The sequence below is a fragment of the Juglans microcarpa x Juglans regia genome, chromosome 5D (assembly GCF_004785595.1).
Source record: "Juglans microcarpa x Juglans regia isolate MS1-56 chromosome 5D, Jm3101_v1.0, whole genome shotgun sequence".
NCBI lineage: Eukaryota > Viridiplantae > Streptophyta > Magnoliopsida > Fagales > Juglandaceae > Juglans > Juglans microcarpa x Juglans regia.
Window position 1 is genome coordinate 28748891 of NC_054602.1, and position 14956 is coordinate 28763846.

At 38.5% G+C, this 14956-nt stretch overlaps 2 protein-coding genes across 2 annotated transcripts; both read right to left on the bottom strand.

Moving 5' to 3' along the window:
- Positions 1–8120: 8120 nt before the first annotated feature.
- LOC121266031 (putative disease resistance protein RGA1) lies at positions 8121–11290 on the bottom strand. Its single transcript, XM_041169723.1, has 2 exons — positions 8976–11290; positions 8121–8562 (listed from the first exon to the last, which is right to left on the bottom strand). The coding sequence occupies exon 1, from the start codon at positions 10035–10037 to the stop codon at positions 8979–8981; it is 1059 nt and encodes a 352-aa protein (XP_041025657.1). The 5' UTR covers positions 10038–11290; the 3' UTR covers positions 8121–8562; positions 8976–8978.
- On the bottom strand, positions 10057–12506 carry LOC121265867 (putative disease resistance protein RGA3). The gene is made up of 2 exons (XM_041169538.1): positions 11060–12506; positions 10057–10883 (listed from the first exon to the last, which is right to left on the bottom strand). The coding sequence occupies exons 1-2, from the start codon at positions 12504–12506 to the stop codon at positions 10057–10059; spliced, it is 2274 nt and encodes a 757-aa protein (XP_041025472.1).
- Positions 12507–14956: the final 2450 nt, after the last annotated feature.

Consider the following 14956-nt stretch of genomic DNA (forward strand, 5'->3'; position numbering starts at 1 on the left):
ACACTTTATCTTACGAACACTTACGTGTCTTATGCAACATGCATGAGATGCATAATAAATATCTAGTAAATCCATTGAGTTCAGCCCACTGGACTGGGGCGGTTTTTATCCCTTCCATGTGTGGTAAATCCGTTGTGACTAGAAGTATCACTTGTGGCAGTGTTGGCGATTGCTAGTCGACCAGTGTTTGCTGGCCATTTGAACAGATCGAGGCAAGCTGAAACTCACCCACTTGGTGTTAACAGGCATGGGGCCTACCATGGGAGTGAAGTTGGCACACTGTATAGGTTCCTCAGTGACAAACCTTGCAAGCTCGCCTAGCATTGCAAGATGGCCATGATGCGAGTTTGTTGCAATGGTTGGCGAGGTGGTGAGCCATGCAAGAACATCCTGATGGCTTGCCATGGCCCCTTAACAAGTACCATTTCCTTTGCTAGCTTCCCATGAAGGCTAGCTATAGTATCCTACCTTGCACAAGCTCCGCAAGCTCGTCATGTAGGTGTGTTTTGGTAGCTACAGTATCATGCCTTGCGAAGGCAAACTGTTCGAGTTCATGAAGTGGTGGTGAGCACTGTCAGTCGGGATGCAAGCTCAAAAGAGTCAGTGCACACTACAAACTTCTGGGGAGCTCTAATCAGCAGACTAATGCTCGGCCCGCTTTAGGCCATGCAAAATTGTAGTGTGATGCTAGAGGGTTTCATTCCCATCAGTTATATATTGGGCTCCTTAGGTGTACCACCACGCACTAGTACGACGTGCACCGATTGATCAGTGCACATAGCGAGTCTGTGGGCTTGCTTGCTTGGAACCCAACGACCAAGGATAGCTTGCCATGTTTGTGGCAAGCAAAGTTGCTTGTTACAATGGTGTCACTAGGTTCTAATTATAGTTTTTCTCAATAAACTTTTAGTGTTATTCTTATTTATACTTTTATATTGGTTGGGTAGCACTCCTAACATAACCATATAAACTTTGGTCTTGCCCATCTTACTCCTCATTGTAACGCCCCGACCCCGAGGGTCTGGAGAGTTAACTCATATTACCTAAAATCATCTCTAATAATACTTTTAAAATAAACCAGAGTCTCCATAACTTATTAACATATTTGTTCAACATAGATATCCATCCTCCTACATAAGGGCACATCAAAAGTGTCTCATTAATATACATAAACTTTTCCACAAAGACTAAAAATATCCATTACAAAAAATATCAACACTACCAAAAGACTCTCCAAAAGTCCTTGTACCCCAAGGTACTTAGTCTTCTATGATCAACAAAACTTGCAAATACTCTTTATTCCTAATTTACAGCCAACTGTTGCATCAAAATTATTTAAAACATATTATGGAGATAAGGGGTGAGTTATTAACAACTCAGTAAGCAGAGAATATATACTAGTATGCAAACATGAGCATTTACAGAATTCAGTATACAGAACAAAACACTTTTTATTTTCAGAATGTAGAGTCAGAACATATTATCAAAAATATCAGAGCGAAAGTTCAAATATATTCTTATTCAAAATTCCCTTAGCACAACATAACTGAAACATCAAATCAGAACAGAATTCCATGTTTAACCCTAGTGGTAGGGTTGTGTAAACCCCAGCGGCCAACCGAGCAGAAATAGAATGTGAATCTTTTCTTTATCATTCTCGAATCTCCGAGTGTGTACATAGGAAATACCACACAGAAAACCACTTTGTTTCCAAAGTGAGTGCACCAGAAACAGAAAAATTGATACTAACCCAAACAGAGGCCACAGTTTTACACCCGTGGTAAGGTTAGAACAGAAACAGAATGTCATGCAAGATGTTTCAGAAATCACATCTTATCATATCAAAGTACAGAACATTTTCAAAATAGAACATAATCAGATCACAAAAATATAATTTATGCACAAAATTTCACATTCCCTCTCTTTTGCACAGTTTGGAAACGAAATGTCAAAATAAGCTCATATCTACACTAGTCATGACAGAAAATATTTTCTTATACAGAATTTCATGAGTAATGCAGAACAAATAACAAAGGTCATTTTCAAAATTTCTTTTCATAACAAAACATGCATATATTTTTCAAAATTAATCTCAGATCATTTTATTTTATGCAAAGTGTAGTATAGGAACCTTGCTTACCTGGACTTCTTAACTTTTCAAAAATTTTCTCAAAAATGCCGATCAAATGTTAATATTCACCAATAACATAATCACGTAATTTTCATAAATTTACAATCGAACACGTATTTCAATATTTAAGCCTAAGATGCTGAAATAACTTATTTTAATTCCTCGGAAACTTAAATTCACGAATTCCTAAAAATGTTAACACTTCTCAAATTCCAACTAAATCTCTGACTAAAGTATTAACTCTAACTTATTTAATAATGAAAAATCAAACTATCAGATTTAATACTACATAACATAATTATGCCAAAATTTATTTTTAAGTTATACATAAAAATTATTTAACAAACTAAATCATAGTAAAATTACAACATTATCACTTACTTTTAAAAGAAGTTTTACTTAAAATAAATTTAACTTACCAAGATCATTTCTGTAAACATGGAAAACTTAGAGTTTACAAATGCATATCAAAAGTTTAAACCACAATAATGTAACTTGTAACTCAAAGGTAACAAGGAAATTTTTATTTATTAGACCGACTATGCAATAGCTTCTGTAATACTTCATCATTTGAAAACATGATCAAAGGGCATAACGGTAATAACACCTATTCTATTAGGTTACAGACTTACCCACATATATATATATATATATATACACATACACACACAACCCTTTTAAGTCAGCAACATGAAAAACAAAAGAAGTGGAGTGCGGCATGGACTTATGACTAAAACCAGGATGTACATGGAAGGGCAAGGTGCGACGGGCTAGGCTGGAGGAACTATGGTGGTGTTGCTGGGGCGCCAAGGAGGGCGTGCAATGGCGAGGCCACCTACGCTGGGTGACGAAAGCGACAGAGGCAGAGAGAGCACAAAGAGTGCGAGATGTGTGAGAGAGAGAGCAACTGAGAAGGAACGAATATGGAGGAGAGTTTGGGCTCACCAATCTGCACAGGGTGACGAGGATGTCACGACCAGCAGTTTCTGTTGTTTTTATAGTGCTTTTTGGTGCAAAAGGTGGTGGTTTTGCAGTGGCTTACGATGGAGATCAGTAGATGCTCTGTTTTTGGTGCAGGAAGCAGAGGCTTTTCCGTGAGGTAGGGGGTGCCTCTTGGTTTCATGTGGATGAGTAGCGGCTAAGCAAAGGTGTTACGATGCAACGTTGGGCGTGGGTGAGCCGTGGCAGGTGGCACCGAGGAGTTAGGGTGGTTGTAGGTGTGGCTCTGTTTCAGGTGTCTAAAACAGAGGATTTTCGTGGCTTGCAATGGAGGCTACAAAGGCGTTGGGTGGTAGCTTCGTGGGCTAAGGTTCCGCGTGGACTGGGTTCAGGGGAGTAGTGACTCGTTGGCTTGGCTGTGTGGGGTGGCGGGGCTGCCGAACGCAACTGAGGCTTGTGGTTTGGTGCTTTATGGAAGGGTGAGGATTGGCTGTGTGGCAACGTTTTCGTGTGTGCTGAGGGCATGAAAAGAGACAACGACACTTATTCTAGGTTTGAGAAAAACTTAGCATATATATAAGCTATAAGTAGAAAACAAAACAAACCTAAATAAAAGGAAGGGATGGACGTGTATGAAAATAGAAATGGCTTGACACCATGCGATGTGAAGTCCAGACTCGTTCTCACGGGCTGGGCTCTTTAGCCTAAAAAGAAAAAATACACTTGTCCCAAAAATTTTGTAAAGCTGCTTAACTGGGTTCAGATGTTACACTCATAGTGATGCGGAATGTAGTGCCTGCCTTCTTGACTTTGGGGCCACAAACCATATGACCTTTGACGCCACAGACTTTTCTCATACCTCTCTTCCACGATGCACAAGCATAGCCAATGCCAATGGTATTATTTCTCTAGTTACTGGAGTGGGCTCTGTGACTTTATCTCCATCCTTGCATTTAACTAACAATTTGCTTGTTCCATCTCTTTCACATAAATTATTGTATGTCGGTCAAATTACTGCCGATCTAGGGTGTGTAGTACTCATATATCCAAATTTTTGTTACTTCAGGATATTCTCACAAAGGAGATAATTGGAAGTGGTACTAAGAGGGGATTATACTATGTGGACGACTTCAATATCGGTTCGGCACATAATATGCACCATCTGAATATTGCTAAAGAGAAACAACTTTGGCTTTGGCATTGACGCTTGGGTCACCCATCCTTTACATATTTGAAGCATGTTTTTCCTGATTTGTTTACGATTTCTGATTTGAAATGTGACACTTGTATTTTGGCTAAGAGCCATAGAGCTACTTATCTGTTAAGTATGAATAAAAGTGACACTCCATTTGCATTAATACACTCGGATGTATGGGGTCCCTCACATATTACTAATATGTCTGGCTTCTGTTGGTTTGTTATTTTTATGGATGATTGTACCCGTATGACGTATGACATGGCTCTACTTAATGAAACACAAAGATGAGGTTCTCAGTATCTTTGAAAAATTCCATGTTATGATTCGCACTCAGTACGATGCAACCATTCAGGTTCTCCGCTCAGACAATGGTGGTAAATATGTCAATAAGCAACTCCAAGCCTACTTTAATCACCATGGCCTAATTCATGAAACTTCATGCTCACAGACACCTCAACAGAACGAAGTTGTGGAGAGGAAGAATAGACACATTCTTGAGACTGCATGTGCCCTCGTCCTCGATGCTCATATGCCTAAACGTTTTTGGACTGATGTCGTTTATACTACAATCCATCTTCTCAACCGAATGCCTTCCAAGGTTTTGTCCTTTAAGACTCCACTTCAATCTCTATCTACACGTGTCCCTTCCCACAGCCTTGATGTTACCTCCTCAGGTCTTTGGGTGTGTGGCATATGTGCATCTCCATACGAACCAACGCACTAAGCTTGACCCGTGTGCAATACGGTGTATTTTTTTGGGCTACAACATACATCAAAAAGATAAAAGGGTACCGGTGCTACGATCCTACCACTTGGAGGCTCTATGTGACTATGGATGTGCAATTTTTGGAGACTGACATGTTCTTTTCAGCACCTAATTCTTCTCTAGGGACAGAATGAGTGGAGTTAGTCTAGCTGTGAGGAGCTGAATCAGGAGGAGCAAATTGAACATGATGGATCGAATGACAACTCAGGTGGTTTGAATGATGAAGCTCATAGTGTGGAGCCTGATATATGTCCCAATATGGAGCATGTGACCGAACCTATATCCCCCCACCTGAAGTACCAGCCAAATCATCCCCTAAGAATACTCCTGAGGTAAGTACTTCTATTACTCCTTACATAATGATGACATAGATACTTCTATGGGATATGTCTTACCTACCAGGTACAATCGTGGCAAGCCACCCAATAGATACTCTCCAGATATTGAAGAACGAAGGTTGAAGTATCCGATTGCTAACTATGTCTCCACCAAGGTACTCTTCGATCCTTTCAAGAAATTTGCACAGGAGCTCTCCGTGTGTCAGATTCCTACTAGTGTTCAAGAGGCATTGGCAACCCAAGGTGGACTCAAGCTATGGAAGAAGAAATGGAGGCATTGCTAAAAAATAATACATGGACTCTCGTCCCACTACCTGAAGGAAAAAAAAAAAAAAAAAAACAGTGGATGTAGGTGGTGTTCTCTATTAAACACAAAGCAGATGGATCTATTGAACGGTATAAAGCGAGATTGGTAGCAAATGGATATATGCAAACAAATGGAGTTGATTATCAGGAGTCCTTCTCACCAATAGCTAAGTTGAATACAGTTAGAGTGTTATTGTCTCTTGCAACAAATCTTGACTGACCTTTGCATTAATTTGATGTAAAGAACGCTTTCCTTCACGGCGATCTCGAAGAGGAGGTCTACATGGATGTTCCTCCAGGTTACAACATCTGCAAAGATCGAAGTTGTGTGTAAATTGCAGCGAGCGTTGTACGGACTAGAGCAATCACCACGAGCATGGTTTGGACGGTTTAGCTTGGCAATGAAGAAATATGGCTTCCAACAAAGTAATTCAGACCATACGTTGTTCTTAAAGCATTAGTTGGGCAAGGTAACCACTTTGATAGTTTATGTTGATGACATGATTATCACAAGCAATGATGAAGAAGAGATCTCTCGACTTCAGAAGCAATTAGCAACTGAATTTGAGATGAAAAATCTGGGAGGACTCAAGTATTTTCTGGGAATTGAAGTTGCCAGATCTAAACAAGGTATATTTCTTTTCCAACAGAAATACATACTAGACTTGCTAGCCAAGGTAGGAATGTTGGAGTGTAGACCTGCAAATACTCCCATTATTCAAAATCACAAGCTTGGAGAATACCCAGACCAAGTACCAATAGATAAAGGAAGATACCAAAGGTTAGTTGGTAAACTCATTTATCTCTCACATACCCGCCCTGATATTGCATACGCTGTAAGTGTTGTAAGCCAGTTTATTCATAATCCAAGTAAGAGTCATATGGAAGCAGTGATTCGCATACTTCGATATTTGAAGTCATCCCCGGGCAAATGGCTTATGTTCTCAAAGAATAACAGTCAATTAAAGGCTGATGGCTATACGGATGTGGATTGGGCAAGTAACATCACTGACAGAAAATCCACCTCAAGATATTTTACATTTGTTAGAGGAAATCTTGTAACCTGGAGAAGCAAAAAACAACAAGTGGTGGCATTATCAAGTGCTGAAGCTGAATTCAGAGGAATGGCTAAGGGTCTTTGTGAGCTTCTTTGGCTAAGAAAGCTACTCACTGAGATCAGTTTTCCCTCCACTTCCGAGATGAATCTCTTCTGTGACAATAAGTCAGCAATTGCCATTTCCCACAACCATGTCCAACATGACCGTACTAAACATGTGGAAGTAGATCAACATTTCCTCAAAGAAAATCTTGAAGCAAAAATAATTCGGTTTCCATTTGTGAGATCCGAAGATCAGTTGGCAGATATCCTGACAAAAGCTGTGTCTAGCAAGGACTTCTACAACTCACTTGACAAGTTGTGCATCCGAGACCTCAATGCATCAACTTGAGGGGGAGTGTTGGCGTGAGCTGTCATAAGAAACAAACAAGAGAAATTTTAGGCATTTCATATTTGTAAAGATCCCGTAAATAATGGAGTAAATGTGATTATAGCAATTGTTAGTGTATATCCAAGAATAGTTTCTTAGAACTTAGAGTTTTGAACTTTTGATATATACGTTTTGTACAGAACAGAGTTTTAATACATGAGAAATACAGTTTTTTGACACTTTTAATTATAAAAGTTTAATCCTTTGTGTTCTTTGAGGAATAATTTTCTTCATGCCAATGTTCTGTATCTGTATATTATTTCTTCAAGGTAGGCTATTTTTCCATTGAGTGGTAAGAAAACTTTTTGCCCTGTGTCATGTGGGAATTTTCCTTAAGATCACCCACTTCGACTCTCTATCTCTTAGGTGATTTTCCTTTCAGATCCTCTTGTTTGTTCTTCATTTAATTGTTCAATATTGCTAGCTCTTGGTACTTTTGGAATTTTGATCTTAAAGTTATAATATTTGAAGTTGTTTGTTAATATTAATGTCAAAAGTTTTGATATTTGGCAATGTTTGTTTTGTCTTACTTGTTTTGCTTTGCCTTTGGATTTCCCATAAAATCATCTGCAAAAACTTCTTTGAGATTCCATTTGGCATAGGCTCAAAAGCATATGCAGTAACGATGCCAGGATTACCTAAAAAGATGTCAAATTTACATGAGTTTTTACCTAAATGGAGCCATACAAAGAGAGCAGGGAGAACTATATATATATTCTTTAGGCCTTTTACTGCTTTTTAACAAAAAACTTGCCCAGGCTGACTGAGTTGGGAATCTCGGATGACCTGGCATGGGGCCCATCCCTACTAATTATAAACTAGCATGCATAAGAATTTTATATGAAGTCAAAAGAATAAAAGTCGACCGTCAGGAAAGGGGCTTCCAAGGAAAATCAAATAATTCTATTATTTTTCTAGGTACGTAGATAAGTACTGAACATGCAACAAGAGAAGGTAAAATTCCATATGGGTAGGACATTAATCCAGAATGCACACATGAAAGTCATGTCCATACAACAACTAGCTAGGCCTCAAAAATAAACTTAAGTCTGTTCAGAATCTGGCACGAAGTCATACAGGATTTTGATCCTCTGAATTAATAAAATCTTGAAATTAAGGGGCTCATTCTCATCTGATCTATGGGCCACCTTACGTACGTGATGATCAATGCAGTTAATTCATGAGTTGAGGTTGGGTTTTGCTCGGCCGTTCTTGTGAAACTCTATATATATTCCCCTTACTCTTGGTATGAGCTTTCATTCAGCCATTTAGCAAAAGCAGGGAGGGAGCTAGCGGAGCTTTCAGAGAAATACAAAACCCCCATGAAAATGGAAAACCACATGCTTCAGGTGTCCCCATTTTCGTTGCATGCAGCTTGCATACATGCAATTCTATACCTGTACTCAGGGAATCAGTACTGCAGAAGGATTAATTGCAGACTAGCTGGGCTTTAATTGCATTAACTCTGGGTAAAGCGCTCTCTATCTTAAGGGAGTACGAGAAAATTAGATAGATCAAGATATTAGTATAATTAACACTTTTAAAAGTTTTATTTTATTATATAACGATTTGATCAACAAGTAAAATTTGGTGTTCTTATATAGGACGTTGCTTTAAAAGAAAATTATCTATCTCATGATCAGAATAGAAAATGATATATTCGAGAGCAATGTTTCAAGGTAGATTTCCAAGTCAATTGAGGTCTTCAAAACAAATAAATCCTCCTTAAAAACTTTGAGAATTAAACAGAACGAGCAGATATATATATCGTATAAGAAGGAAGTTTCACGTGTAACCTGAAGAGTTATACCTTTTACAGCCGGAATTCTGGCGACCCAATATAGATATGCGAGATGTGAGATATCCTCCGTCTGTCCCTACGTCTCTTATCCTTCCACCACTTCTCCAGATTAGGACAGTCTTGAATGGAAAGGTGCTGCAGTGTACTGAGACATACCAATCCTTCTGGCAATGAAGTCATGTTGTTGCAATCTGAAATCGCCAATGATCTAAGTGCAGATAAATTGTTAGTCCATTCAGGGAATTCTTCCAGACCAGGACAGCTACGAATTTCCAAAGTTTGCAATGTTCTAACATGCTGTAGCCCCTCTGGCAGAGAACCCAGACGAGGACACCATAAGATGCTCAAACTCCGAAGGGTTGAAAGGTTGCTCAAATCATTTGGCAGAGAATCTAATTTTGGGCAGTACATAATGGACAAGTGCTCGAGTGCACTGAGGTATTGCAGTCCAGTCGATAACGAAGACAGATTTGTACAGTTCTCAATGGACAAAGTTCTAAGGGAGTTCAAACCTCGGATACCATCATCCGGCAAAGAGTCAATCAAATTACATTCGCTGATTTCCAAGGATTCCAATGATGTAAGGTTCTGCAATCCTTGTGGCAAGGATGAAAGCTTTTGACACCAACATATGCTCAGTGACTTTAGAGCAGTGAGGTTCTCTATTTCAGAAGGCAGCGATGAAAGATTAGTGCATGAGCTAATCTTCAGAGAGGTAAGAAGAATACTGGTTTTTAGCAGCTCTCCTGGTAAGAGTAACAAGTCTGGGAAAGTATCGATTACCATAACCAAGAGTGAGGTTAGATTTTCCATGGAGTTCACAAGCAATGGATGGCAACCCTGCAACTCTACATGCTGAAGAGATGGAATGATAGGTGCTGCAGAAAGCTTTGGACACTTGCTTACAATCAATTTTTCCAGTCGAGGGAACAGTACTTGTCTTCCATTACTGCCACGCCATTCTTTCAGATTCGGAAAATCTCTGAGGGTTAGTTCTTTGAGAGATGGGAAAGGTGACTGAATATAATCTGCACCATAAAAGTCTTGGCCGATGAACTCGATGCCTTCCATTGCCTGTAGATAGAGATTCTTAAGTAATGGAAGCTGCCCAATGGTAGGTAGATTTAAACATCTTTTGAGACTGATCAGTACAAGCCCAGTCAGACTGGGGAGTCCCCAACTTGGAAACTTGATGCCGGGATACCCTTTTGATGAACAGCTTTTTCAGATATTCATGCGGTTCAAGGCATTCTAGTATATCTTCCACTTCTTCTAATCTAGCATCACTGTAATGTCCATGTGACGATCCTATTGAGTGCTGACTTCCTGCAGTATAATTGTTCTCATCATCGTTTCCCCAAAATAATCCCAAAACGTGCAGGTGCTTCTTCTGTTTCAAATTAGCAAGCTTTGTTTCTTTTGCATCTCTCACATTCTCCAAGCATTTTATGTTAAGTTCCCCCCGTAGGTTTAGGCAGCTGAGTTCCGAAATACCTTCCCCATTTCTCTTGCCCACAATATATATCGGCAATGTCTGAAGGTGAACTAACTTTCCAATCCCAGTTGGCATACGGGTAAGTCTTTCACACCCAGTTATATTAAGGTGCCTTAGGTTAATCAGCTTTTCCATTCCATCAGGCAGTGTTTGAAGGTGGCAGCAACCTGAGAGGTTCAGTGTCTGCAGATTGCAGAGGTCACAGATTGTGTTGGGTAGTGCTTGAATTGAAGTTTCGGAGAGGTCAAGGTATCTCAAAGAGACCAAGTTCCCTATTGATTTATGGAATCCTTTGATTCCGGACCCACTTATATCTAGAACCCTTAAATACTTGAAATTAGTGGGCAAAAAAGGAAGCTCCTCAGAGCTGAATCCAGGAGACAACAACAGCAAGGTTCTAAGACGTGTCACTTTCAGCAAGGCTGTTGGAATTGCAGATGACGGGAAATTACAAACTACTGATGAGTGACGAGTTTTTGCTAGATCACTTGGTGTAGGCCGGCCATGCTCCAATTTTAAGAATTCATTTCCAGCAACAGATTGGGCAAGTTCATGAATCAATCATGCATTCTGTAAATTTTCGTGCTGTCATCTTTACTGTCCTTGACTTCCTGAAAGAAGGACTTCCTCAATAGATCATCAAAATAACCGTTGCCAATGTCTTCTAAGGGATTATGTCCATCTGCTAGAATCAAGCCTTCGGCCATCCAAAGATGGATTAACTTCTTCTTCTTGAAATCATAACTTTTGGGAAACAATGAACAGTATGCAAAGCATCGTTTGAGATGCACTTTTAGATGAGAATAACTCAACTTTAGGGCAGGCATAATCCCACTTACGCTCTCATCCATAATACACAGTTCACGATCTTTCACCGACAACCAGTAACCCTGGTCTCTACTGGAGCGCAATAGACTTCCTAGAGTCATTGCAGCTAGTGGTACACCTCCACATTTCTTAACAATTTGTTTTCCAATGAGCTTTAAGTTATGATCTTCCTCTTCTCGTGGACGAAATGCTTGCTCCTTAAGCAATGCCCAGCAATCATCCTCAGGCAAGCCCTGGAGATGATATGAGGAAACTGTTCCTACTAGCGATGCAACATTTTCACTGCGGGTTGTGACTATTATCTTGCATCCTTCCACACCATTTCTTAGATAATTTACGAATGATTCCCATTTAATCTGGTCTTCATTCCACACATCATCCAACACCAGCAGGTACCTCTTCCCGCATATAGATTCTCGCAGCAGACACTGAAGCACATCCTTATTTGTGAATTGGTATGTCTTATTTGTTGCAGACTCTATTGTGGCTATAATAAGCTTTTTAACATCAAAATCATCAGACACATGCACCCACATTTTCATATCTAAGCACCCCATCAAATCAACATCATTGTAGACCAACTTAGCTAGTGTTGTCTTGCCTAGACCTCCTATACCAACTATTGCAATGATCGAAACTTCTCTGGTATTTTCCCTATTACAGTTCGGAGAAAGAAGCTCTATAATTTTGGCTTTATCTTCCATTCTTCCATAAACCTTAGATTCAGTCACATGAGAATCTGTCTCTCTAAAACTCGCTGAGCTCTCAGATTCCCTTTCATGAGCCCCCTTTCTTAAGTTTAAGCTTGAACTCTCCCCACTAGTCTTGTCTAACAATGCTAGCATTTTTTTAACTTGACCAGCGACCTCAAAAAGACGTCTGATGGAATGTACGTCAAAAGGCCAAAGAAAACTGCGTACCTGATTTCTAGCAGCATTGAATCTCTCGAACAGAATGACTTCCGTCGCAAGCTCATCCAGTAAATCCTCAGAATTATAAGCTACATTTTTTAAGTTTGATAGCCAAACCTTCACGTTTCCCTCCTTTGCTTGTCGCTCTTCTGCATCGTCAAGAAAATCTTTAATATTTATCAGTGACTCCTGTAGCTTCTCAAAATTCTGTCTGAGATCATAGAGATTCTGAAGCTTTCCTAGGACTGTGGATGCTAGTCTATCTAAGACCACCTGTAGAAGTGGCGATACAGCTATTTCCGCCATTTCCTAGTTTTGTGCAGAGAATATCAGAGGTGTTGGAAGATGATGAAGTCAAGTCTTTCGAGTTGGTCGATAGCGGCCTTAAGCATATATATATATATACTAGAGTGCCATGATCCAGCAAAATAGAAGGAACGGCTGCTGGACTAGCACAAATGAAAAAGCTCCCTGCTCCAAAATATTCACTAACAAACAAATATAATGATTTTCTTTTGCTACATCATACTTGCATTTGTGCATATTTTTATTCACCCCCATCTCCATTTCTCGCTTTGTTTTTCTTTACATGTGCCTGGCTATGGTCCTTTCCAAAGTAAATAAGACTAATCAAGTGCATATATGCCAAGTTTATCTTTAATCTTGAAGTGTTAAATGTTGGGTTTGTGGAGAGTGGTTTGTTGGTGTGTAGGCCTGATTTGATGACCATATCCAATAATGATGCATTATAGTTTTTGGCCATAGAATGCAAGATTGGGCCGATAGGCGACAAGTCATGCAAACTTCAAATAGAGAGTTCGCTTAAAGTGCGCTTGACACTCCGCTCAAGTGAATAATACAAAAAAATGAAAATTAAGATTTACGTTGTGACACTATAAATATGTACTTAATGAATAGTATATGCATTTTGAGTGTTCTGAACAGTGAGATTTCACTCCTAAATGTATTTTGTGATTCTTTAGAATAATAAAATCATCTACAATTCCATGAAGATAGACACATTACCAAATTACGTTAATTTTGTGTAGAATGATTTATTTACTTGTGTTTAGTTTTGCCATGGCATCATCCAACGCCAATCTTTGGGGGTGCCGTACAACAAATCAAAACAAAGATGATCCACTCAGCCTAATTAATGCATGGACTATGCATTCATGGAGTACGAAATGGCAATTTACATAATAATGCAGAGGGGAAATAGAAATATAGTTGAATCAGGGAACAGATGCAAATGCACTGTACAAAAAAGGGGGAAAAAAAAAAAAAACAGAGAGAGAGAGAAATCAATAAGAAAAATAGGAAACCTTAAAACTATGCTGCCACGGGTAGATAAGTAGGAAGAAAATATGCCGAAGTTATCGATAAAATAGTTGTCTTATCTGCACCCATATTGCCGTGGGATCTCAGAGCTTTTGCAGTCTGGGTCATTGGATGCGACAACCACTATGCTATCAGAATCAGCTTACAGACAACGTTTTGGCTGCCCTGCAAGCAAATTAGCTTGGAAATCAACGCCAGTTCTTGTTTTTGAAAGAAACCAAGCTGCTCTGGAAATACCAACAAGACTACAAAATGATACCAGAGCATTGTCATTAAATTTATCAAAAATCTAACTAAATATAAAATATAATTTATTTCCTCTAAATATAGTTGTATAAGATTAATAAAAAGATAAATTGAAAACTTTAAATTACAGTAAATTTTTTTTTCTTCATATTTAAAGTGTTAATATTCACCAACTAAAATTTTATTTTATTTTAATTTAATCTCACAACTATTCTTTTTTTTTTTTTTTTATGTGCAAGTACCAATACAGGTAAATATGTATTTAGCATATAGTGATGGAATGAGAGTCATTGAATTTGGCAAGCAATAATTATAGTAAACAAGTAATAGATGATGAGGTCACAGGAGTATGATGTGGGTAATTAGGTTGAGAAAAAAATTAGTTCGAAAATTATAATTTAAGTATCAAATTAAATTATTAATGTATATATGATTAGTGTAATTGAAAAATATTATTAAAAAAATAATATTATATTATTATTTTGATGAATCCAATAACTAATCTAATGTGAGGTTATGAATAGAGAGATTTTGGATTTATGAAAAATATATACTTTTCATCAAATTTTGAAGATAACTTTGATGAAACCAATGCCAATGCTCTTACCTTAAATCCAACATTCTCGTGTGAACTTCCCACAACTTATCCAAAAATTTCAAATTACTATTTCTTGGTTTGAATAGAAGAGTGATCTCAATTCATTTTATTTAATCATACAATTTTTAAAAAAATTTTACACAAAATATAATAAACAATTCAACTTTTCAAATCTCAAAATAATAATTTTTTATCTAAACTCATCTTATTTCAACTTACTATTCAATCAACACTTAATTTTTTTTTAATGGTTAAGGAATTCCCTGTGGGTTCCCAAGCCCATGGGAATTCCAACTTTGGAAGATCACGGCTTCCGACAGGGCTGTACTGTCGATACCACATTATCATTTGTAATAAATTCTAAGTTTTCATCCTGTGAATAACCCTCCTTTGTAGACAACTGAGAAGGGTACCTACCGTTTTTGGCATTAATTTGCATTACCCTTTCCCCACTAACCTCCTCCACCATACGCTTCCTAGCTGGTCCCTTCCCATTTGACAGTGAGTTAGAAGTTTGTTGTTCTCGAAAGATTTTCTTCCAAGTACTTCTAGTCTGCCTTGCATGTTGCAC

Excerpts from the sequence above, each read along its gene's own strand:
- LOC121266031 (XM_041169723.1), bottom strand. The coding sequence starts at position 10,037 with ATGGAAGGCATCGAGTTCATCGGCCAAGACTTTTATGGTGCAGATTAT.
- LOC121265867 (XM_041169538.1), bottom strand. The coding sequence starts at position 12,506 with ATGGCGGAAATAGCTGTATCGCCACTTCTACAGGTGGTCTTAGATAGA. Across the intron at positions 10,884-11,059 it reads CTTTCAGGAAGTCAAGGACA|CCTTGCTGAAAGTGACACGT; the intron begins GTAAAGATGACA and ends CAATTCCAACAG.